The 25,999-nt window shown below is 43.6% G+C and overlaps 2 protein-coding genes across 6 annotated transcripts in view; both read left to right on the top strand.

Annotated features, from left to right (window-relative positions):
• sept4b (septin 4b) overlaps nt 1–13,631 on the top strand; it is a 40,837-nt gene extending 27,206 nt beyond the window's left edge. For 2 of the 5 annotated variants that reach the window (XM_047035554.1, XM_047035556.1), the window contains 10 exons: nt 6,226–6,322; nt 6,414–6,500; nt 6,593–6,716; nt 7,030–7,164; nt 7,916–8,033; nt 8,824–8,925; nt 9,539–9,635; nt 9,825–9,987; nt 10,150–10,249; nt 11,677–13,631. In XM_047035554.1, the coding sequence (XP_046891510.1) occupies nt 6,226–6,322; nt 6,414–6,500; nt 6,593–6,716; nt 7,030–7,164; nt 7,916–8,033; nt 8,824–8,925; nt 9,539–9,635; nt 9,825–9,987; nt 10,150–10,249; nt 11,677–11,745 (1,092 nt within the window). In that variant the 3' untranslated portion in view covers nt 11,746–13,631. Of the gene's footprint in view, nt 1–2,618; nt 2,714–3,994; nt 4,121–5,285; nt 5,595–6,225; nt 6,323–6,413; nt 6,501–6,592; nt 6,717–7,029; nt 7,165–7,915; nt 8,034–8,823; nt 8,926–9,538; nt 9,636–9,824; nt 9,988–10,149; nt 10,250–11,676 lie in introns of those variants that run through there. The other 3 variants (XM_047035558.1, XM_047035557.1, XM_047035555.1) reach the window with 3 other exon arrangements.
• A 184-nt stretch (nt 13,632–13,815) lies between these two features.
• LOC124477943 (solute carrier family 13 member 2-like) lies at nt 13,816–25,842 on the top strand. The gene is made up of 12 exons (XM_047036019.1): nt 13,816–13,917; nt 21,291–21,419; nt 21,645–21,781; nt 21,991–22,298; nt 22,880–23,027; nt 23,250–23,372; nt 23,489–23,695; nt 24,226–24,317; nt 24,577–24,692; nt 24,918–25,079; nt 25,211–25,348; nt 25,625–25,842. The coding sequence occupies exons 1-12, from the start codon at nt 13,816–13,818 to the stop codon at nt 25,751–25,753; spliced, it is 1,791 nt and encodes a 596-aa protein (XP_046891975.1). The 3' UTR covers nt 25,754–25,842.
• The last annotated feature ends 157 nt before the right edge of the window (nt 25,843–25,999 follow it).

Here is a 25,999-nt window from a genome sequence, read left to right as displayed (position 1 = left end):
TGTGTTCCAACATTAACAAAGCAGAGTATTGTTGCCAGCCGCATGGCTGTTTACATAGAATTTGGTTTCATGTAGCCTACTTTAATTGTTTCACGGAGACCAATTCTGGCAAACCATCAACCTTTAAGTACCTCAGAAAGTTCCTCTCCCATTTCCCACTTCCCATAATGGCTTCCCATTTCTGCCGAGTTGATGCTAAATCTACAATGGGCTCTTTGAGATGATTGAAGCTACCCTAGAGGTAAATACTCTTCAATAAGTATGTGAAATGGTCCACAACATGCCCTTCAAAGAGGTTATTAGAATTAATTAAAGATAATTTGATTCCTCCAAACTTCTTGTAATGTGCAAGTTGTTGCTTTCACCTTGCCAGCTACTTACATATGAAAAACAGGGAATTCCATCTCCACAACTCCTGTAGTTATGAGATAATGTCTTAGATGGTCAGGTTTTCAATGAAATGGCTAATGCTGGATTTTCATTTGCAGTATTCTGCTGTCAAGTTGAATTAGATCTGTGCTTTTTTTTTTACACCAAGATGCAGTTCCAGTTAAGTGCTCTGCTCAAGGGCTTTGACAGTCTGCCACCTTGGACTTGAACCAGTAGGTTTATATAGTCTGAACACCACTACATTACGACTGCTTTATCTCCCTGTGTGCTTGTTTCAGTTGAAACACGAGTACCATGATCTGTTCATCTTTAGTTGCATAGAGGCGATACCCTATTAATCAGGCATGCAAACTCCTCACCTTTAGGTGAGACTCACCTTTTTGAAACCAAAATGCTGTGTTGGCCTTGGCCTAACCCAGGCATGCAAACACTGTTTGCACTGTTTGCATGCCTTGCGATTACAGGCATGCAAACACTGTTAGCATGCCTGTATTAATATTAGAAATGGTATGTTTGGTTTTTTAAATGCAATGTTTTTCCCCTGAATAAATGGCAGTGAAAGAAGCAGCAATTAGGCCTACCTAATGAACTGGTTCAGGCCCCAGAAGGCCCTCTACTGTGCACTCTAGAGAAAGTCATTTAGCCTACTTAACTCCTGTGTTTTAGCTGCACAAATCAATGTGTGAGATTAAGAAGCAACTACATTGATATTTCAGAGGTTGGTCATACATGTTATGTAATTCTCTAGAGGAGGATTGTCCAAAGCAGAGGCAGAGGGTGGATGGGGGCTCTGCAATGCTCTCTGTCAAGTTTGTAAAGCAGTAAATGATCTGAGTAGTCTGATCCAAGTGTCTTTCCTCTCATGTGTTGACCTCCAGTCTGAATGGGATTGTAGTGTGTATTCTCCAAGCAGCAAACGTAGTTACCTCCAATGGTTAGCTTGAGCTAGTCACTGTAAGCTTATCGACAAATGGATAGTGTTGTTGGGTGGTTCATGACAGTGTATTTTAGATTTATAAATTGACCAATTCTCAATTACAAAATGTAGTTTGAGGTTACTACCTCGCATGTTTGTAAAGTAGTGACGTGATTGGTGTGACTATCAAATTATATTTTAGTCATAGTAAACACATCAAAGCCCAAAAGTGTTTTAACAAAAAGCCATATGAGAAAGTTCCCACATATTTTCTCCAATAATAGATGCCTATAAAGATTAATATCTGAGTTTATCCTGAGTAGCCTATATAATTACGTTTTCTTTGGATGTTGCCATGGTTCACATTTAGAACATCATTCTTCTAGGCAGACCTTGGTGGTGCAAGGCAGAGTGATTGAGCCTAAATAAACCAACATATTCAAGGATCTGGTGCCTCTGTTTTGGTCTGGATGGTGAGCTGTAGGATACTATGAGATCTGGTGCTAGGATGGGTTGCATTCTGTGAGAATCAGAAATTTCTGTAGACATACAAGTGGTTTAATGCTGTCTCAAATGTTCCCTTTTGACTGTGTCATAGTGTCGGATGAAGAACTCGAGAGGCTAGGTTTTGTATTTGGCAACCAGCACAGGCGAAGGAAGGGGGGAAATCTGTCTGCAGCGAAATCCCTTAAACTCATCTTAAATCCCTCTCAGTTGTGGCTCGAACGCTCCTTAGCCTTTTATAACACAGATAATCACACACTCTAGTAACCTGAAAGCTGAAATAGTGCTATGCGTGAAGGGAAACGGCTCTATTGTTGCTTAGTCGACAAACTTGGGTTTACTAAGTGTAAAATGAGAATCCTACCTGACCACAGTCATGCATAATATTGCCGGGGCTTTGAGGTAATTGTCACTTTGGTTTTGTTGAGTTAGGCCTAATTTATTTATTTTTGCTCTGTAACATTAGGGAGATAGTCAGATGAGTCCACTCCAGTATAGTGTAATACATAATGACATGACCCAGTTAGTGCTTTTGGCTTACTCATGGAGAACTTAAAACTCAGTGGTAATGTACTATTATACGCACCACTCCCCATGACGTGTAGGTGGTACTGCCACAGCATTGGTTTAGTAACGAAGCATGGTGTGATACTGTATTGGTGTGTCAATACTCATGATGGTTTTCCCCGGGGCAGTGGGACAGCTCGATGGGGCTGAAGGACGTTGTGTCCTGGTGTTGGGAGGGGGGGGGGGGGGGGGGGGGTCGGAGGCCATATATAAGCACAAGGTTCTGGCCATCTCCCGCACCGGCTCGTGGGGAGGGCTTGAAACATTGGTTCCACAGAGGTAGAATTCCAGGCTGTCTGTAAAGGTTACCACAGGCAAGGTACTACAAGAAGGCAGGTGAGGTTATCTTTTGGTGGAGGTATAGTTTATTTCTGTGGAAAATGTATTCAGGGACCATGTGGAAAATGAGTTTTTCCATTGCCATTTAGGAAAAATGTATAAATGTATAGTTAATATATTCAATTAGAGTTAGGCCTAATGTGTTGTAAATACAGGATCAGTTTGTTAAAAATATTTTTCTAATATTGTTGTTTAAGTGAAGTAGAACTATAATTTTTATTTATTTGATCCTGTAGCTATTCTCTCTTTACTGACCAGATTGATTCTACCTAGTGGGACAGTATTTATTGGGACCAAGTTTTCCCTCAAGCTTGAAAATAATACACGATTGGTCAACACCGTGTATTATTGGCCATATAACAGTTTTTCAGTACAGGATTATGTGTAAATGTCTGTTCTGGATGACCAACACTCCATCTTTGGAACAGCGTAGGCAAAGGCTTCTATTGACTCCCTCTGGAAGTGGGACACATGGCTGTCCAGCACTACAGAATAGATTGAACATTGATCATGTAGTTTGGTCATGGCTGAGATAAACAGGTCATTGGCCCGCTAATCTTTCAACCTATTCATTTCCTCCAGCCCCTAAGCACAAAATCCTTTTGCAATTAAAGCTGTGAGGATGACTCTGAAAACCTTGTTGGGATAACATGAAAAGCTTTGTTCGGATTACATGGGAAACCTTGAATAATACGTTTAAGGAAGAATAGTGCATCAAATGAATAGAGAAGGTTGAAAGTAAACTGAATTTTGTTCACTTGAATGACGACAAACGACTAAACATTCTGTGTGTTGCACACCTGCAGCTGAATCCGTATGTCTCATACAATGCTGTGTTTCAACCATCCAAAAGGAAGAATTAAATCATTTAACCTACAATAAGTGTGACGGCACAAATGCAAAACACTATGCTTGGCTGGAATGGCAGATGGCCGGTCCCCACAATTCTTTCAGCACTTTCCACTATGAAGCGCTCAGCCACTCTGTGTGTTATTCAAGTGGACAGCCCTTTTCCTTATCCTGGCTTCCGAAACCAAAACATTTTTATGGCAGAACCCAGGGATCCAGATGTCTGTGTCATTCATTGTTTCAGGTTTATTTATTCTTTTTTTGTTGGTTTTCTGTCCCACCCCCCTCCACTTGTTCTACCATTTCCACTCACACTTTTGCCACTTCTTGGATTGGTCTTTGCCCCTAACCCTCACCTCACTGCCCCTATCACCCTGTCCTTGCCCACCTCCATCTCCACTCCAAATGCATGTTACGTTCTGGATGGAGATTGCAGAGTGCACTGTAGCACCAGTGGCAATGGAGGACAGTGACCACGAGGTTAACTCATCTTCAGACGAGCAGTACTCCGCCCCACCGTCCCCTGACCACACCAGGGACCATGAAGCCGAGCAGGTACCCAGAACATGCCCCAGAACCCCACTCCCCCAAACCTCTTACAGGTCACTATCAGCTCACTGAAGAAAAGACAAATGGGTTTGTCTGGTAAAATTGGGTTTGGAAGGCATAGAAAATTATCTTTGTGCATTTGTAGCATCACTTTAATTCCACAACAAAGAGTAACTTAATTATTGAACAGAGATATGAGCCCTATATACTTTGCTGTCCTGAATTACAATTTTTTTTGTCCTCTGGAGTCAGAATCGCCTTCTACCCTACCCCTCTCAATGCCACTGCATTATTTAGCATGGAGCAAGCTGGGAAACCTGTAGGCATTTTTGAACCAGTAGGCTTTTGGTAACTTGAGCATCCACCTAGAACATGCACACCTAAGTACGTTCACGTGTACCGATACGTTAAACACATGAATAGTGTGTATTGTCTTTTGTTATTCAGTTGGTTTCCTCTTATGGCTTGGGAAGAGGAAGAGAAAAACTGTAATGGTCATGGTACAATTCTGCAAAATTCAAAAAAAAAAATAATCTAGATTTTGTTCTAACGTTACATTTATAATGTGAATATGCGGGCAATCCTTTATCCAGCCATACACGTTCAACCAGATATATCCTTCTTTTGCCAACAAAGTCAGAAAGGGCATCTAAATGATGAGAATGCAGTTCAAGCGTCCGGGTTCGTTTAGGTTGATCTGTGTTGGTCAGGGTGAGTAAGTGGAGGTTTGGCTTGATGCAAGTCGCCAGTCGTTGATCTACTTCCTGCTGCATTTGAACCTCGTAAATCAACCCATCAGAAATGATTTTCAGTTTCTGTGGGTTATGTTAAAGTTGAGTCAATCGGTATCTTCTTTCCTTTCTGTTTCTTTGGATCTCTTCCGCCCCCTTGATACTGTACCTAGGCCCACCCATAAATGTACTCAAACTACTAATGATCTCTCTTACTTGTTTAACCTCAAAGCTTACCTTTACAACGTTAATATTGTCTCTAACCACTCAAAACAATCTATATTTCCGTCTTTCTTTTCATCCTTGAACTCCCCTGTTACCGTTTCTCCTGTTCCATCTTCTCCTGTCCTCCATCCATCTCAATATCCCTTCCTGCCTGACCACCATCTCTCTATACTGCCTTCCCAATCCCTGTGCACCGTCACTTGGTCCACCCCCAGCACTCAAGCCACTCCGAAGACTCAGAGCTGGAGAACATCCTCCAAGACCCCCACCAGAACGGGGGCCATGGCCACCCCCATCCCGGCCACGAGCACCAAGTGGACCGGGAGGCGGAAGGGGAAGACCACCCCCATACGCCGGGGACGCCCACCTTCTTGCGGCCACCCACGGCTGGCAGGGCACAGCCAGAACCAGGTGTAGAGTCCAGACTGCAGCTGGGCGGTCTGGACTATGACCTGTCTTCCCCTATCAGCCCTACAAGGCCTAAGAGCCCCTGGGGCCGCTTTGACCCGTACGACACGTCCGAGGTAACTGCAGGGGCATTTTGAAGAGACAAGGAGAGGGAAAACCCTCCAATAAGTTTGCAGCTCCCTCGCCCCAAGTAATTTCAGGCCCCGGCATCTATTTCATAAATGAAACCACTGAGTGTAAATTTGAAGGCAGTATAAACTGAATACTGAACAGTGTTTTTCTTGTTCTTTGGCATTTTTTCTTTGATAATGATGAAAGAGACTTTTAGTATGGCTGCTGCTGCTGAAGGACCTTCATTAGCGTAATATCATGATATAAGGAGAGGCTATATTGGTTTGGCATGACTGCATACATCTGACCATGGAGGTTGAAAGGCTATGGGTTCCTGAAATGGGTTTTCCAATTTTTCTTTGTTTACATAATATAATGTTGTTGGTTTGCTAAATGGTTTCATTCAAGCAAGACTGTTTGCTTGCTTTTCTTTTGACATGGATTTGGCTTTAAAAATTGAAATTGGTTTGGGGTTGTGAATATGTTGAAGGAACATTGCATTGTTCGAACTCTGTACAATTTATATAATTGAATATGGTTTTGTGCAAGTTTCTACTCACTTGTGACTTATCTTCAGTGTACAGTCTCCTTTAAGAAATCACTGAGATATCAATATGGTATGTTTTTGTTTTTCAGGACCAAGACAAGGAGTATGTAGGATTTGCCACACTTCCAAATCAGGTGCACCGTAAATCTGTCAAAAAGGGCTTTGACTTCACCCTCATGGTTGCAGGTGAGTAGGAAGGAAAGGAGGGGAAACAAGTTTGATATTCTGCTAATTCCCACATTGATTCCTTTTCTCCCTTTCCATACTCTGGTATAAGGAGAGTCTGGTCTGGGAAAGTCCACCCTCGTCAATAGCCTCTTCCTCACAGACCTCTACAAGGACAGGAAGCTTCTCAATGCTGAAGGTGAGGCAATCTTTGGGACGTTTGTCCAAACTTGGCTACCAAGATGCTCTAGTATTTTGGTAGCCATCAGTCTCTGTGTGTGTTTTGATCAGAACGGATCACTCAGACTGTTGAGATCACCAAGCACACAGTGGACATTGAGGAGAAAGGTGTCAAGCTCAAGCTTACGATTGTGGACACCCCAGGTTTTGGAGATGCTGTCAACAACACTGAATGGTACATGTCAAAAATCCTTACTCTGAATGACGTCTATCATTGTGAAGCTTTACATTCAAAAACCTGGTCATTGCACTTTTACACAATTCCTGATACTGACTCATCATGGTGAAATGATTGGTTTTCATTCACAGTCCTCGAAGCAAAATGCCTATACACATGGACTAGACCATTTCTGCAGTCACATGACTTGTGTCATTTCTACAGTGTTTCAGCCAGAGCTCTATGATTGAACTAAAACAACAACTAGCAGGGTGCCTGTCTGCCTGCATTGCCTCAGTGCTGGTGTGTCTCTGTGTATCCCCCGCCCTAGCTGGAAGTCGGTGGCGGACTACATCGACCAGCAGTTTGAGCAGTACTTCAGGGACGAGAGCGGCCTCAACCGCAAGAACATCCAGGACAACCGTGTGCACTGCTGCCTCTACTTTATCTCCCCGTTCGGCCATGGGTACAGCATAGATTGAGAGGCTAATTCCGTGAAGCTAACCCCTTTCCTTCTAGTCTCTGTTTAACTTTCACTGGCAGGTGAATAGACTGATCAGTTGTCAGTCGTTCTATTGCCTCTAATGGTGGTCTGATCAAGGCAATGGAACATATTTAGTCAGGATAACTAGTCAGTCTATCTTAACTAGAAGGATATAATAGGATAAATAGACCACTTGCTTCCTAACCATTCACATACAAACTGACCCATAATAATTGTGTCCTTCTTGCACATCTTAACTTGAATATGAATGTGCAAAAAAGTACATGAATACAAGTACATACTTTAAAGGTTGCATGAGGCCCTATATGTTCCTAATGTAGCAGGCATTGCATGAATCCACCCTCACTCACCAATAGATAGATGTATATCTGGTGCAATGCAAAACTTTCCCTCTAATCACCATGGTAATTGCTAATGCAGTGCTTTTGTCTACGTTAATGCTTCGTTTCACACCACTGTTTATTGAGGGAGGAAATCTTTAGGACAGTTATGACGCTGCAAAGCCAGATAGACATGGACAGAGCTCCCTCTGATGGCCACTGTGAGGCTAACCACGGATGGACGAATTATAAATGCATTTTGTTATGTCATCATTAAATTGTGTGGACTATCACAATGTTTCTATAGCTATTTTGGTCTTGGCATTTTCCAATTTGATTTGACCCCTGTAACCCCTGCGACTGTTTTAGTGTTTTTTGTTCATCTCTTCCAGTCTCAGACCTCTGGATGTGGAGTTCATGAAAGCCCTGCATGAGAAAGTCAACATTGTGCCTATACTGGCAAAGGCAGACACACTCACCCCTACTGAGGTCAAGAAAAAGAAAATGAAGGTATGATATAACCACTGTACAAGTAATGCTATTTATGGGAAAACGTGATTCCCTCCGTGACTTCTTGGACTCCTTGACTTCTTCTGTTTGGGCTCACAATCCTCAATTCAAGTCTGTCTCTTTTACAAACATTTCGACAGCAGCTTAATCTGCGCCTTTGCCCAACTGCAAATAGCGCACGTGTATTTCCACATTTTGTGTGGTATTTATCAAAGCAGATCCTCGTCGGGCAATCAGCGCCTTACTCCGCCCTTTAGTGTTAATTAGCGCGCTGTTAAAAGACAGGAGAAATCGCCTGCATGTTACTGCCACCATAGGTGATTCGAGGAAAAGAAAAAGAAGGTTCAGCGAACAGGAGATAGAAATATTGGTTCACAAAGTTACAGCTAACATTAACATGTTACAAGGAAGAATAACACCTCCCATCTCTTTGCGGCACAAAGAGATGGGATATACCCTCCCAGCAGCGGTAATCTGCATTTTTACTCAAGTGCGCTGCTTTTGTAAATACGTTTTTATGTTTTTACCCGCCATTTTACGCCTGAAATGGCCGCAATCCTGTTAGTAAATGAGGCCCTCAGTGTTTTATTGAAATACCATACCTGAAGAAAATCACACTTCATTGCAAATCAAATCAAAATGTATTTATATAGCCCTTTTTACACGCAAGCATGTCACAGAGGGCTTCACATATGCCCATAGAACTGCCCCTCAACCAACCTATTGCATTATATTGCAACCTCGCTCCATTTTGCTCTCTTTTCTACACCTCCATTGACCGGACTTGTAGATCCGAGAAGAGATAGAACAGTATGGGATCAAGATCTACCAGTTCCCTGACTGTGACTCGGATGAGGATGAGGACTTCAAGCAGCAGGATCAGGAACTGAAGGTAAACCAGATTCACCTCGACCGGAATCATCCAGAGCCATTTCCTTCAATCTAAATTCTAAGAGCAGTACGAGGTTCCATGTATGATCTCATCATGTATGACTTAGCTAAAACAGCACATAATGCCACATTCATTCAAATCCTTGGTCGCTCATTGAAAAGCTTAGTGACCTGTGAAAACAAAATAGGTTACGTTCATGGAAAAGACAATCAAAACGTAATCCTTTCTCTCGATGCTACCTTACGCTACCCACTCACTAACCTACTCATAAACCTTCTTGACAACCCTTTTAAAATGGAGGTATAACTCCTTAGTTAAGAGATTTGTTTGTCAGGGGGCAATATAACATGTCCACTACATCAATGTTAACGATTACATAGCCTTGAAGAGTCAGCTACTTCCTACTTCTATCAATCTTATGTTTTAAAATGGTGGTACATTAGGGGTGCTGTCTGGGGTGGATGGATGGAGAGTGTACAGGATGTAAGAGAAGGAAGCAAAGTGACCAAGGGGAAGGAGGGCATTGGGTCATGAGAAATGGTAACAGACATGCTCTTCATCACTTCATCACACATCTGTTTCCCTAAATCCACTGTCCTTCCCTCTCCTACAGGACAGCATCCCATTTGCTGTGATTGGCAGCAACACCGTGGTGGAGGCCAAGGGAAAGAGAGTGAGGGGGCGTCTCTACCCATGGGGCATAGTGGAAGGTAACCACCGTCTGGACATTCATTTGAAGAAGAATATTAAGTGATAATATGTCATCGGAATTATGTGATCAATCGAGTGTAGTGTATGTTTTGGCTTTAATGAAAGCCAACATGTCCGTTATATTTTCATATCAGGGGTATACCTGCGTTTGTCACATTTCCTAACAAATTCCCTCTCCCATTCAACAGTGGAAAACTCTGCACACTGTGACTTTGTCAAGCTGAGGAATATGCTGGTGAGGACACACATGCAGGACCTGAAGGATGTGACACGGGAGACCCACTATGAGAACTACAGAGCCCAGTGTATTCAGAGCATGACCCGGATGGTGGTGAAGGAGCGCAACCGCAAGTACGCCCCTCATCCACCCCCAACACACACACACACGCTCACCCACACACTCCTAGAATTCCGACTAACGCTTACAGTAATGCAAACATGCACCACAGCGACTCTCTAACACACCTGTTAAACTACTTGAATGTCCTGTATACAATGTGTCTGCCTCTGCAGTAAGCTAACCAGGGAGAGTGGAACAGACTTCCCCATCCCTGTGGTACCGAGTGTGGCGGACACAGACACAGAGAAGCTGATCCGAGAGAAAGACGAAGAGGTACAACACCTGGACCACAGTCACTCGGACCACAACCACAAAAACACTCACAAGCAAGAGCATCTCGACTCACATGAGCACTCAGACACCCACTCTGACCATGGCTTAGACACAGAACTCTGACCATGGCTTAGACACGGGAATCTTTCTAGGCTGTCGATCACTCACATCTATACTTTTACTCTTGGTCTTTCTGTGTTCATTGTAATGGTTGGTCGTCAAGTCAAAAAATGTGGTTGAAGAACTTGTCAGAAAACTTCCCTCCTAGCTCCCACTCCCCAGACGTTTAGTTAGATCTGAAAAGTTTGGATAGTACAATCTTACAGGTCAAATTTTTTTAGTTTGGGACCAGTATCAAGGTACAGCCCTGTAAGCCTCAAACCTTTGTAGGAGTGGACCAGAATATACAAGGTCACATTAGGTAGAATAGTCTTTCTTGATGGAATCAACCGTGGCATTATTTATTGATTTATTTATTGATTGATTTAAGCTGTCTGCAAATTGTAAACAGTTCTGGTAGTATACTGATTTTACAAGCCCCCAAAAATGCCCTGTCCCAGTCATAAGAAAGTAATGTAATAGTGCTGTAGTGAGTAAGGATATCCAGCTCTCATGTCAGTTGAAGGGAAAAAAAAACCATAACATGAGTTTCATCAATGGATATGGCACACAATGACCCACCGTATACAAGCACAATCCAACTGATTTTCCCCTTCCTCCCCCCACAAGCATTTTTTCTAAATAACAGAAAGTGTTGCTTTCTGTCTTTTTATTTTCTGTATTAAACCATCATTAAAACTTTGCAAACACAAGTTTGTTACAAATGTTATTTTGGATTTTGAAGGTGTGGTAGGTAAGTCAGTTTGATATAAACAGCACTGTACAAGTTTATTTCTATACACACAAACAGTAGCCTACTGTACATGGCCATTCTCAATGCATTTTAATAAATATTTTGGGTTAAATTAATCTCTATGGCCGATTCATAATAAATCCCCTCGCATTGTGATGAGGCTCACTGACACTTACTGTACATATATTATAATAATATCCAGTCGTAGCTAGATAACTGGAGAACTTTAAGGTCAGTAGTAACAGGATAGGACTGAAAATTGCATGAAACAGACACAAAAACATGTGTCATGACACGTGTTTTAGACAAAACTAACATTGATCCGAGCTATCATACTTTGGTGTGATTGGATACGGTTGAGTTGCAGGTGTGGTCATGTAACAGTAATTAGTTTGCATGTATATATTGATTGGACCGCCCCATTGCACTGTTGACATACTCCCCCAGGCAGATTCCGTTTTTAATTTCATTTTTAAACGATAATTATTCTCATTAGTCTGTGTAAATCCTGTATTGTTATATTTAACAGGAGTTTGTACTAGTTTACTAATCCCATTTCTTATTCCTTTCACAGTTACGGCGAATGCAAGAGATGCTTCAGAAGATCCAGGAACAGATGCACACTCAGAAAGAGGCCTATTAACCCAGGTCACTAGAACCCCCATCCCTATGTAAATGTCTCCTTTTTCAAATAACTGGGAAGAACAATCCCATAGTCCCCCTCAATTCCAATTCAGAAACATTGTATTCCCTGCCTGCAATAGACCTTCACTTCACAGTTGTCATTAATCTTTACTATTAGATGTTAGAGGCACAAACTATCACAAGAGGCTAGTATAAAATGAAAATGTGCTGCGTCCAAAACATAGTAATTCTACTGTCTCTTCACTTGTTCAAGAAAACTACTGCCAAGGCAGGAGAGCACAACACCATTAGCTAACAACTTCCTGAAGCTACAAAAGAAGAAATGTTTGCAATTTATGTAATTTTGAGTTTTGAAACTTTTGATAACACTACGTTGACACGCCTCCATGTCATCGTTTTTCAGAATGGACATTTTTTATCTGTGTGTCAGATACGTTTTGACTTCATATTTCTTTAACAGTATCATGTGGGGTACACTTTAGGCAAGAAAATGACGTGCTGTTGATTGACAGTAGACACATATTTTCAGTTTGGTGTCTGAAGCACAGTTTCCGCTTTCGAGTGTTTTATTTTTGAAAGTTGATACTATTGATGAATTTACAGATTAAATGTATTTTTTTTCTTTACTATTATGTTAGGTTTTTAAACATTTTTGTTACAGGATCACGTAATTGCTCTTATTTGTATTATCGCACAGAAAACTGAAAAATTCCTCATCTTAGTTAGTTGAACGTATGCAAGGTTTTACTCTCTCAAGAATCGTTTCTGTATGATGGGATCTTTTTTTGTTGTTGTGTAAAAGGTAAAAAAAAAAAAGAAGAAGATACCGAATTAACTTTTCAGTATGCTCTTTGATTATTCCATCATAAACTGCTTGATAGGAGAGTTGTTTTGGAAAAATTACCCAGTTCTGTTCAAGAATTTTCTCAACAGGTTATTCATGTATTTACCTGAAGCCACGTACTCTTCTGAGAAGAATCTCAAGAGGTAGAGGTAAACAATCTTATTTGTATATATGTATCAGTATACATGTATAAATATAACAGAAGTTTTATATCCCGATGGTAGACTGCGACTATGATGAGACCCCTAATTTTGCCTGTGGCCAGTTGGTAGATGAGAACCGGGCAGTTTTAATAAGCTTGCCTATTGTTGTGAAAGTAAGTTCTTGAATACCTTCTTGCTTCTCGATGGTGGTGATGACATTAGTGGACACAAAGATATACCCTCATAAACATGAACCTGTGAGAAGCTTATATCCTCATATTTTGCATAATATGCATTCATCTAAGGGAAGAAAAGAGGCTCATGTGCTGAAAGCAAACATGTAATTTTAATTTTCCCTCAATTTTAAGTTAAAGTTCACCCTTTAACTTAGGCTTGTATCAGTTTTTGGTGGTGTGGAGTTTCCTATTAATACAAACTATTTTGAAGTAAAAGGGTATATTGATGTCAAGATAATAATTTAAAAGGTTGAGCTACAAGTAACATTTTTCAATATCACTTAAAACCACTACAATAAGTTTACATTTCTTGAAAGGATATTTGAAATATTGTTTCCCATTTTGAATGCATAAATGTTCTCTCCACAGAGCACTGTCTTCTGTTTATTATTTGCATGCTTGATGTTTCCCTCAAAGCGTTTGCCAAATTCTCAGCCTGATTTGAGTACTCATTTGATCTTTTTTGAGTCTCAAAGGGACTGTTCAATTCTGAATGAAAGGGGGTGTTTTTGTGTTTTATTTGATAAAAAAAGACTTCTTTTTGTTGACAAACTACTTTTGAATATATTTATGTAATAAATAACTTTATAAATTCATAGGAGAGATCGATTGAGTTGGATGAGTTGTGATACAATAATAAAAAATTGAATATGTATAGAAACTTTGTCTCAATCAATATATTTTGGCCAAACAATCTAATGGTAATACACGTTATGTTGCCAGCAAAAGTTAATGTTTAATTCAGTCTCTTTATCTATTGGTCTCTCACTTGAACAATGTGATAGTGTGGCCATTTATCTTGTAAAACAATCAAAGTGCAGGAGTATCAGTAGAAGACTGGGATCATGGCTGGCTTCCTCAGATGGTTCTGGATGTATCGGAATTATTTGATAATATTATTGTCACCCTTGGTTATTCTACCTTTACCACTGGTCAGTCCTGGAATGGTAAGTGTGTGTGTGTGTGTGTGCTCGTCAGCTGTATAGAGGTTTGCCTGATTTCTCCTCTTAGAAGAAAACATATATTCATTTAGCAGACGCTTTTATCCAAAGCGACTTCCAAAAGAGAGCTTTACAAAAGTGCATAGGTCAATGATTATAAACAATTGCATCCAAAAACATTGCAGGTAACCAAAACATGAAGCATACAAGAATTATTAATACTATATGTTTATATTAATACATAATAAAAACAATTATATATATTTGAAAATTACAACCTACTTAACCTGCAATTTGTTAAATCCTGTAAAACTTCACATGGATTACATTTACATTACATTTACATTTATTCATTTAGCAGACGCTTTTATCCAAAGCGACTTCCAAGAGAGAGCTTCACAAAGTGCATAGGTCACTGATAATAACAACAAGATAGCCCCACAGCATTGCGGGTAGTCAAAAACAGGAAGTACATATTGTGAACAACCAAAAAATAGTGCTAAAGGGAAGAAACCATAAGAGCATGTAGTTAAACAAGTTAAAATTACACAACATTAATCTCTAAGTGCAGGTGTACCTGTAGGAAAGCAATAAAAATAGGATTAACTAAAAAAAAAAAAAAAAAAAGAATACAACAGTTTAAATCAGCTACCACTAACCAACAAGAGCAACAGTCTAAGCAAGAGTCATTGTGAACCTTGAGGAAACTAGCGTTGGGTTCAGCAAACCATTCCTAAGTACCATTGTACTCCCGGAACTTTAGCCTTCTCTTGAAGGTGGAGAGACAGTCCGTGTCTCTGATGGAGGTGGGGAGTTGATTCCACCACTGGGGTGCCAGGCAGGAGAAGAGCTTGTGCTGGGACCGGGCGGTCTTGAGAGGTGGGACCACCAGGCGGTTGTCTGAAGAAGACCGTAGGTGGCGGGTGGGGGTGTAAGGCTGCAGGAGAGACTTGATGTAGTCGGGCGCAGTCCCGTTCACTGCTCGGAAGGTCAGTACCAGGGTCTTGAATCTGATGTGGGCCGTTATGGGTAGCCAGTGGAGGGAGATGAGGAGCGGGGTAACGTGGGAGCGTCTGGGTAGATTGTAGACCAGACGGGCCGCTGCGTTCTGAATTCTCTGAAGAGGTCGGGTTGCGCATGATGGGAGACCGGCGAGCAGCGAGTTGCAGTAGTCCAACTTGGAGAGGACAAGTGCTTGGACAAGCAGCTGGGTGGAGTGCTCAGACAGGTATCTCCTGATCTTCCGGATGTTGTAGAGGGTGAATCTACACGACCGGGAGACCGCAGCAATGTGGGCCGTGAGGGAGAGCTCGTCATCCATGGTAACCCCAAGGTTCCTGGCAGAGGATGAGGGGGTCACCGTCGCAGATCCCAGGGTGTTTGAGAAGTCATAGGAGATGGAGGGTTTGGCCGGGATGATGATTCGTTCCGTTTTGGCAAGGTTCAGCTGGAGGTGGTGCTCAGTCATCCAGGCGGAGATGTCTGCGAGGCAGGCCTCAATCCTAGCTGAGATCCCCGGATCGGTCGGAGGGAACGACAGGTACAGCTGCGTGTCGTCAGCGTAGCAGTGGTAGGAGAAGACATGGGAGGTGATGATTGGTCCAAGTGAGGTGGTGTACAGAGAGAAGAGGAGGGGACCAAGGACGGAGCCCTGTGGGACACCAGTGGAGAGCTGGCGTGGGCCTGACAGTTTGCCTCCCCAGGAGACCTGGTAGGATCTTCCCGACAGGTAGGATGAGATCCACTGGAGTGCAGTGCCAGTGATGCCCATCTCAGAAAGTCTGGAGAGCAGGATCTGGTGGTTAACCGTATCAAACGCCGCAGAAAGGTCCAGCAGAATGATGACGGATGACCTGGAAGCCGCTCTGGCAGACTGGAGGGCAGTGGTGACTGAAAGGAGGGCAGTCTCTGTGGAGTGGCCGGTCTTGAAGCCCGATTGGTTGGGGTTGAGCAGGTTGTTCTGAGAAAGGAAGTTAGACAGTTGGTTAGATACAGCACGTTCAATTGTTTTAGAAAAGATGGGCAACAATGATACCGGTCTGTAGTTCTGGAGGACGGCAGGGTTAAGGGAGGGTTTTTTGAGTAAAGGGGTAACTCTGGCCTGTTTGAAGGCAGAGGGGAAGGTGCCAGAGGTAAGAGAGGAGTTTAGAACATGGAGCAGAAAAGTTATGATAGAGGGGGAGATGGTTTGAAAGAGAGGGGAGGGGACAGGATCAAGGGGACAGGAGGTGGGGCGATGAGAGAGAATGAGGTCAGAGAGCTCTGCCTCGGACAGGGGAGAGAAGGAGTTTAGACATTTAGTTGGGTCAGTAATGGAGGGTGAGGGGGTAGGAAGGGTGGGTTTAGGGAACCGACTGCTAATGTCGGCGACTTTTTTCTCAAAGAAGGAGGAGAAGTCGTATTGTCACCCTTGGTTATTCTACCTTTACCACTGGTCAGTCCTGGAATGGTAAGTGTGTGTGTGTGTGTGTGCTCGTCAGCTGTATAGAGGTTTGCCTGATTTCTCCTCTTAGAAGAAAACATATATTCATTTAGCAGACGCTTTTATCCAAAGCGACTTCCAAAAGAGAGCTTTACAAAAGTGCATAGGTCAATGATTATAAACAATTGCATCCAAAAACATTGCAGGTAACCAAAACATGAAGCATACAAGAATTATTAATACTATATGTTTATATTAATACATAATAAAAACAATTATATATATTTGAAAATTACAACCTACTTAACCTGCAATTTGTTAAATCCTGTAAAACTTCACATGGATTACATTTACATTACATTTACATTTATTCATTTAGCAGACGCTTTTATCCAAAGCGACTTCCAAGAGAGAGCTTCACAAAGTGCATAGGTCACTGATAATAACAACAAGATAGCCCCACAGCATTGCGGGTAGTCAAAAACAGGAAGTACATATTGTGAACAACCAAAAAATAGTGCTAAAGGGAAGAAACCATAAGAGCATGTAGTTAAACAAGTTAAAATTACATAACATTAATCTCTAAGTGCAGGTGTACCTGTAGGAAAGCAATAAAAATAGGATTAACTAAAAAAAAAAAAAAAAAGAATACAACAGTTTAAATCAGCTACCACTAACCAACAAGAGCAACAGTCTAAGCAAGAGTCATTGTGAACCTTGAGGAAACTAGCGTTGGGTTCAGCAAACCATTCCTAAGTACCATTGTACTCCCGGAACAAGTGCGTCTTTAGCCTTCTCTTGAAGGTGGAGAGACAGTCCGTGTCTCTGATGGAGGTGGGGAGTTGATTCCACCACTGGGGTGCCAGGCAGGAGAAGAGCTTGTGCTGGGACCGGGCGGTCTTGAGAGGTGGGACCACCAGGCGGTTGTCTGAAGAAGACCGTAGGTGGCGGGTGGGGGTGTAAGGCTGCAGGAGAGACTTGATGTAGTCGGGCGCAGTCCCGTTCACTGCTCGGAAGGTCAGTACCAGGGTCTTGAATCTGATGCGGGCCGTTATGGGTAGCCAGTGGAGGGAGATGAGGAGCGGGGTAACGTGGGAGCGTCTGGGTAGATTGTAGACCAGACGGGCCGCTGCGTTCTGAATTCTCTGAAGAGGTCGGGTTGCGCATGATGGGAGACCGGCGAGCAGCGAGTTGCAGTAGTCCAACTTGGAGAGGACAAGTGCTTGGACAAGCAGCTGGGTGGAGTGCTCAGATAGGTATTTCCTGATCTTCCGGATGTTGTAGAGGGTGAATCTACACGACCGGGAGACCGCAGCAATGTGGGCCGTGAGGGAGAGCTCGTCATCCATGGTAACCCCAAGGTTCCTGGCAGAGGATGAGGGGGTCACCGTCGCAGATCCCAGGGTGATTGAGAAGTCATAGGAGATGGAGGGTTTGGCCGGGATGATGATTCGTTCCGTTTTGGCAAGGTTCAGCTGGAGGTGGTGCTCAGTCATCCAGGCGGAGATGTCTGCGAGGCAGGCCTCAATCCTAGCTGAGATCCCCGGATCGGTCGGAGGGAACGACAGGTACAGCTGCGTGTCGTCAGCGTAGCAGTGGTAGGAGAAGCCATGGGAGGTGATGATTGGTCCAAGTGAGGTGGTGTACAGAGAGAAGAGGAGGGGACCAAGGACGGAGCCCTGTGGGACACCAGTGGAGAGCTGGCGTGGGCCTGACAGTTTGCCTCCCCAGGAGACCTGGTAGGATCTTCCCGACAGGTGTCAGAAGAAGACCGTAGGTGGCGGGTGGGGGTGTAAGGCTGCAGGAGAGACTTGATGTCGTCGGGCGCAGTCCCGTTCACTGCTCGGAAGGTCAGTACCAGGGTCTTGAATCTGATGCGGGCCGTTATGGGTAGCCAGTGGAGGGAGATGAGGAGCGGGGTAACGTGGGAGCGTCTGGGTAGATTGTAGACCAGACGGGCCGCTGCGTTCTGAATTCTCTGAAGAGGTCGGGTTGCGCATGATGGGAGACCGGCGAGCAGCGAGTTGCAGTAGTCCAACTTGGAGAGGACAAGTGCTTGGACAAGCAGCTGGGTGGAGTGCTCAGACAGGTATCTCCTGATCTTCCGGATGTTGTAGAGGGTGAATCTACACGACCGGGAGACCGCAGCAATGTGGGCCGTGAGGGAGAGCTCGTCATCCATGGTAACCCCAAGGTTCCTGGCAGAGGATGAGGGGGTCACCGTCGCAGATCCCAGGGTGTTTGAGAAGTCATAGGAGATGGAGGGTTTGGCCGGGATGATGATTCGTTCCGTTTTGGCAAGGTTCAGCTGGAGGTGGTGCTCAGTCATCCAGGCGGAGATGTCTGCGAGGCAGGCCTCAATCCTAGCTGAGATCCCCGGATCGGTCGGAGGGAACGACAGGTACAGCTGCGTGTCGTCAGCGTAGCAGTGGTAGGAGAAGCCATGGGAGGTGATGATTGGTCCAAGTGAGGTGGTGTACAGAGAGAAGAGGAGGGGACCAAGGACGGAGCCCTGTGGGACACCAGTGGAGAGCTGGCGTGGGCCTGACAGTTTGCCTCCCCAGGAGACCTGGTAGGATCTTCCCGACAGGTAGGATGAGATCCACTGGAGTGCAGTGCCAGTGATGCCCATCTCAGAAAGTCTGGAGAGCAGGATCTGGTGGTTAACCGTATCAAACGCCGCAGAAAGGTCCAGCAGAATGATGACGGATGACCTGGAAGCCGCTCTGGCAGACTGGAGGGCAGTGGTGACTGAAAGGAGGGCAGTCTCTGTGGAGTGGCCGGTCTTGAAGCCCGATTGGTTGGGGTCGAGCAGGTTGTTCTGAGAAAGGAAGTTAGACAGTTGGTTAGATACAGCACGTTCAATTGTTTTAGAAAAGATGGGCAACAATGATACCGGTCTGTAGTTCTGGAGGACGGCAGGGTTGAGGGAGGGTTTTTTGAGTAAAGGGGTAACTCTGGCCTGTTTGAAGGCAGAGGGGAAGGTGCCAGAGGTAAGAGAGGAGTTTAGAACATGGAGCAGAAAAGTTATGATAGAGGGGGAGATGGTTTGAAAGAGAGGGGAAGGGGACAGGATCAAGGGGACAGGAGGTGGGGCGATGAGAGAGAATGAGGTCAGAGAGCTCTGCCTCGGACAGGGGAGAGAAGGAGTTTAGACATTTAGTTGGGTCAGTAATGGAGATGAGGGGGTAGGAAGGGTGGGTTTAGGGAACCGACTGCTAATGTCGGCGACTTTTTTCTCAAAGAAGGAGGAGAAGTCGTCTGCTGTCAGGGTGGAGGGAGGGGGTGGGGGAGGTGGGTTAAGAAGGGTGGAGAAGGTAGAGAAAGGTTTGAAGCGGAGTTAATTTTGTTAAGAAAGTAGAGGGTTTTGGCACCAGTTATGTGAGAAGAGAAGGATTTGAGGAGGGAGTGATACTTATCAAGGTCCAGACCGTCTTTGGACTTGCGCCATCTCCTCTCAGCTGCTCGAAGGGTGGACCGTTCTTCACGAATAACATCCGTAAGCCACGGGCAGGGGGGAGAAGATCGTGCAGGCCTGGTAGACAGGGGACAGAGAGAGTCAAGTGATGCAGTTAAAGTGGTTAGCGAGGTGTCGGTGGCAGTGTTAGTGGGGTGGGACAAGAACTCGTCAATGGGAGGGAGGATGTTACAATAGAGGAGAAGTGGGAGGGGGATAGCGAGCGGAGGTTGCGCCGGAAAGTTACGAGGGGAGGGGAGGTAGGAGGGGTTGGAGGGAGAGAGACAGTGAATTGGATAAAGTAGTGATCAGAGATGTGCAGTGGGGTTACAGAGGTTATGTCAGTGATACAGTTACGTGTCAGGACGAGGTCTAGCTGTTTGCCTGCCTTGTGGGTCGCCGGTGTGCTCAGCAGCGTCAGGTCGAAGGAGGTCAGGAGAGACAAGAAGTCGACAGCCTGCATTCCTTGGAGGTGGATGTTGAAGTCCCCAAGGACTATCAGGGGGGTTCCATCATCCGGAAGGACGCTGAGGAGCATGTCCAGCTCCTCCACAAAGTCGGCTAGCGGTCCTGGTGGGCGATAAAGAACAATTAAGCATGCTTTGATAGGATTAGTTAGCATCACATAATGGTGTTCAAATGATTTGGCAGTAACAGAGAGTGGTGTGGATGTGTATTTAATATGTGGGGAAAGAAGCAACCCTGTCCCACCACCCCGCCTGGTTGAGCGGGGTGAGTGAGTGAAGGAGTGCTTGATGGAGAGAGCAGCTGGAGTTGCAGTGTTCTCTGGGCGGATCCATGTCTCAGTCAGCACAAGGGCATGAAGAGAAGCATGTGATGCAAACGCCGGGATGAAGTCTGCCTTGTTCACAGCAGACTGGCAGACTGGATTCCGTGATGTCCATGCATTGTAAAATTTAGCAGTTGACTGCTACATTTGAAAAATGTTCATAGAATGTTGATTTTCAGTTAAAGAAACACTTTTGCATCAAGATAAACATTTTATGAGATACTTTGCCCTTCATTGTAATACAACTACACAGCCATGCTCTAAGATACTACATAAAAGTAAGTTATTTGGTTTTATGGCTCTGAAGTGATATGATTTAATGCCGATATATTTTATCACTCACTATAAAATAACAAGGACATTTTGCTGATTAGGTTACAAGTTGGCACTCTACCATATTGGATCATACTGTTAACACAAGTTAGACAAGTGACAGATCAGCAGAGAGAGTATTAAGACCAGGGCCAGCTATATAAATAAATATTGTCAATTAACAGATAGCAATTGTAAAAAGAATGAGGAGATTATTTCCCAGGAAGTGTCAGCATAGAAACTGGTATGAGAGTAACAGCCAGAAAACTAAAATATTTAGAATTTCTTCTATTATCTAAATCAAGATACTGTGTGAAATCAACCTGTAAACAGCCTTGGGAAGGATATATAAAGAACAAATACTGCAATCCAACATAAGCCACTTTCTTTCATTCCAGGAATCTCGCTGTGGCTATGTGATTATCTTGATGGCTCTGTTCTGGTGCACAGAGTGCATCCCCCTGGCAATCACCGCCCTGCTGCCTGTCATCCTCTTCCCCATGATGGGCATCATGGAGTCAAGTGAGGTGTGCCTCATCTAAGCAAATCTTATCATTTCTGATCCTCTTCTTGAGACACACTCAAATCATTCATATTTTAAGTTTTATGGTTTATCCTTGTAATAATATTGGTTAGAGTTTAGAGTCAGATTCACATCAGAGTAAATTTAGGAAGTCTGATTAAAGTTAGATTTTTGAGCTTTTGATCAATTTATATTGATTCTGAATTCTGAACTCTGTCCTGCTGGGTAGGTGTGTAACCAGTACATGAAGGACTCCACTGTACTGGGCATCGGTGGGTTGATGGTGGCTATCGCTGTGGAGCACACAAATCTACACAAAAGGATTGCTTTCCGGGTGCTGTTGGGGTTGGGGGTGAAACCACCACTGTGAGACCCTCTCTTGATCTGATACTCCTTTTGCATGTTTAACTGCAACATATTAATTGATACTCTTGTTGTACCAAACTGATTTGTACTGATCAATTGATTGTAAAATAGTTTTTGACTTTTGTCCTCTCCTAACTCTTCGTGTCGTACTTTGCTTTCCATCTTTCCACCTTTTGTCTTCCCTTCCCCCTCTACTGTCCATCCCCCAGTCTGATGATGGGCTTCATGGTTACCACTGCATTCCTCTCCATGTGGATCAGTAACACAGCCTCCACGGCCATGATGCTGCCCATTACCAGCGCCGTGCTGCAGCAGCTATCTGACACAGAGGCCCAGGCGGAGGAGAGGGAGATGGACCTGGTGACTTCCAAAGCTGGCCCTGAAGGCCTTGAGAACCAGGCCTTCGAGTTGGACAACACCACAGAAGACCTAGCAAGCAAGAAGTTCCAGCCTAAAGACAGCAGCATCGATATGGGTAGGAATAACTTCACTATAATCTACATCATACAATCACTGGGCCATCGCTCACATTCCTACATCCAGGCCTTTGCCAGTGCAAGCTAAAATACAGATCCATACAGCAACCATGGGGTGAGTCTTGATCTGTTGCAGATTGGCCGAGTTTCAAGAACCCCTTGCGAGACCTTAGGACTCATAGTAATCAGCATCTTCTGCCTGAATCAATTAATTACTTCAGTCATAAATTCATCCGTGTTCTTTCTTTAAACAAAACCAAAGAACATCACAAGAAGATCACAAATTGTAATTCATCCTAACAGGTAGCGTTTCCGTAATTTTCTCTCTGTTGTAAATGAAAACAAGTTCATAGTTCAAAACATTTAAGAGATGTTGATGTGTCAGAGATGGAGTCGTAGTCTTAGGACCTCTGCTTTGCACATCATTACTTGTGATACTTTTTGTGTTACTATGCATGCTCATGAAACTTTGTCATGTTTAAAACATGTGAAGTTGTCAGAAACACGGTTCTGGTGAAGGACATCCATTGCTCTTGTCCAGGGTTGGCCACCCCTGCACTAGTCCTCACAAATTACTCCTAAACTACTGGTTCTCTCTCCACAGTGAGCACTATGGAGAGAGCAGAGCAGAGAAGGCTGGAGAGAGAGCAAAAGTATCTGAGTTTGTCCAAAGGCCTGAGTCTGAGTGTATGTTACGCTTCCAGTATTGGAGGGACCGCCACCCTCACTGGAGCTACCACCAACATCATCTTCAAGGGCCAGGTTGATGAGTAAGTAACTTCTAACCATTCCCGGGGTCTCATCTTGACCAGCCGATTACAAACAACTTCTGCTTCTCCTTCTCCATATTTGTTGAAACAAGAATAGCATAAAAATTGATCAGATTTCTTTTGGGGGTAGGACTCCAACAGTTTGTAGTTTAACCATGTTGGATACAACTATAGTATAATGTAATGTTCAGTTCACTGAAGATAATGCTCCTTCACCTACAGACTCTTCCCAGATAATGGAGACATAATCAACTTTACTAGCTGGTTTGGATTTGCCTTCCCTAACATGGTACTGATGCTAATGATGTCATGGTTGTGGCTGAAATCCCTATACCTGGGTATAAAGTAAGTCAAAGCCTACCAAACTAGATAGAAAACAATTACATTAAATTCACATCGGATAATAGCAACCAGAATTTTACCAATGCGGTCAAAACAACGTTTGTTTTGTTATATGGCAGCATAAAGTCTTTTGGCTGTGGCACAAACAAAGATTGTGACAAAGAGGCAATGAAGCTGGTGAAGGATGAGTCCAAGAAGCTGGGCAGCATGAGCTTCGCTGAGGTCTCTGTGCTGGTGCTGTTTGTGCTGTTGGTTCTCCTCTGGGTCACCAGGGAACCTGGGTTCATGCCTGGCTGGGGTTCTGCCCTCTTCAACAAAGACAGAACGTGAGTGAACAATCCTTTTTATCCATTATAATTTTTGATTGTCTAATGACTAGTGTAGTGCAGTGGTTCAGGGCCCACTGTCCTGCATGTTTAAGATGTTTCCCTGCTCCAACACACCTGATTCAAATGAAAGGATGTTATCCAGCTCTGCAGAAGCCTGCTTATGACCATTCATTACCTCTTTTGGGGGGATCCAAGTCTTAATTATGGGGGTCAAATCCCCCCCCCCCCCCCGAAGCCCTCCCTGAACTCTAGAGTTCCACTTTGTAGGCTACAACTCAATACTTTTTTGCTACTTTGAAATAACTTTCTGCAGCCAGCAATTCTGGAAATGACTAAATGAAATTTGAGTCAGTCCGTTTTGAGTTTTGACATGTTAAGGCCTTAAATTTAAAATTCAGAATTGTAGACTTCCTGTAGGAACCCTGCTACTGAAGTGTTACAATACTGAAGAAAGAGCTTGATCAGTGTTCCAAATTAAGTCCAGGTTTTTTTCCCCAGAACAACACTGTCTTTTGATCCATCTCCAGGTTTGTCACTGATGCGACAGTGTCCGTATTCATATCAGTGCTGTTCTTCATCATCCCCTCTCAGATGCCTAGATGTTGGGATTTCTCTGTTGGTGTGTATTGTGCGTGTGGGGGAGGGAGGGGTTACTATCTAAATATTTCGATGCATTTGCCATGTCATGAATCTATTTTGTGTTTCAGCCCCAGTGTGCTTTTAATGGTCGTATGTGTCAAAATAACATATATAACCCTGACCGTGTAAAAAAAGATTTAACTTTACTTCGTTACCTCATTTTCCTTTGATCAAAAACATCAAGTGCTATAATAAAACATCAGTGCCTCCCATTGCTTTCATTTCATTGATTCCCATAGGCAGTTCCCTCAGAGCCCCATCTACCCTGATAACCTGGGACATAGTCCAAAAGAAGATGCCATGGAACCTTATCTTGCTATTGGGAGGAGGATTTGCACTGGCCAAGGGCAGTGAGGTACGTCCACCTGTATTTAACCTGCTGCCAAATATCAATAACCATTCAAGAAAATTTCTGAAGTACTGTCTCTTTACCTTGTTTTAGTCTTACTGTGACATATGCAATGATAACCATATTTTGCCTTGCTGTTAAGTAGCTATATGGCTGTTATGCCTGCTATACCTATGCTGAGGTCTGTGTAAAACTTTGATTCTAACTTTGTTGGATATTTTGTGTGTCTAGACATCTGGCTTGTCTAGGTTTCTTGGGCAGAGTCTGGTGCCCTTGCAGGCCCTCCCTCCCTTTGCCATTCCCCTTGTTGTAAGTCTGCTGATGGCCATATTCACTGAATGCACCAGTAACGTTGCTGCGACATCCCTCATCCTCCCTGTACTTGCTTCCATGGTGAGACGGCACACGTGTACACACACACTTACAAAATGAGCCCACGGAAACAACAAGCATGTTTAAGATGGCATGTCATCAATACATATTTCAACATTTAGGACCCTTGAGTGACGTTGTTCATTCCACAGGCCACTGCACTCAAGTTGCACCCTCTGTACGTCATGCTGCCTTGCACCATCTGTGCCTCTCTGGCCTTCATGTTGCCCGTGGCCACACCCCCTAATGCCATTGCCTTCTCCTACAGTAACCTCAAAATCAAAGACATGGTAGGACCAATTTGCTTATTGGAATGGGCAATGTACATTTGCTTCTGCCATGTCTTATCCTTAAACTTAAAGCATCACATACTCTTAGTCAGATTTTCATTCGTTTTTTTCCATCTTGACATTATCTCTAAAAACAAGGTTCTAACGTCTACCCTTTTTAAACAAATCATTTCACTTGATATTTTCTAACATTTATGCAAAATATTTATGATTGTGACACTCCCAGTTAACATGTAGTGCTACTGCAGTTACAAGTGTTCTTCTCACTAAAAACAGGCCAAGGCCGGGTTTGTTCTGAACATAGTCGGGGTACTGACCGCCAACATTGCCCTCAACACTTGGGGTACGGCAATGTTTGACCTGAACACGTTTCCTGATTGGGCCAACGCCACAACCACCCCTTGAACAGGAGTCAAGAGGCTGTAGAGAAGAGGCAGACGAGAGCGACAATATGCACAAATTAACCTGGATTGTCTGCGAAGAAAATTACTTGGCTTTGTAAATGTAATAAGATTTATTAAGTATCTTAAGCATGTATTCAATGTTTTTTCCTCTGTTTATACATAATGGACATATTTAAATGCAGCCCAAAATATACAGGCAATATACAAGTTCAACTTTCTCCATAGGGAAAACAACTTTATATATAAA

This window comes from Hypomesus transpacificus, chromosome 15 (genome assembly GCF_021917145.1).
Source record: "Hypomesus transpacificus isolate Combined female chromosome 15, fHypTra1, whole genome shotgun sequence".
Lineage (NCBI taxonomy): Eukaryota > Metazoa > Chordata > Actinopteri > Osmeriformes > Osmeridae > Hypomesus > Hypomesus transpacificus.
The sequence above is the reverse complement of the archived record's forward strand: the minus strand, read 5'-3'. Positions and strand labels throughout refer to the sequence as shown.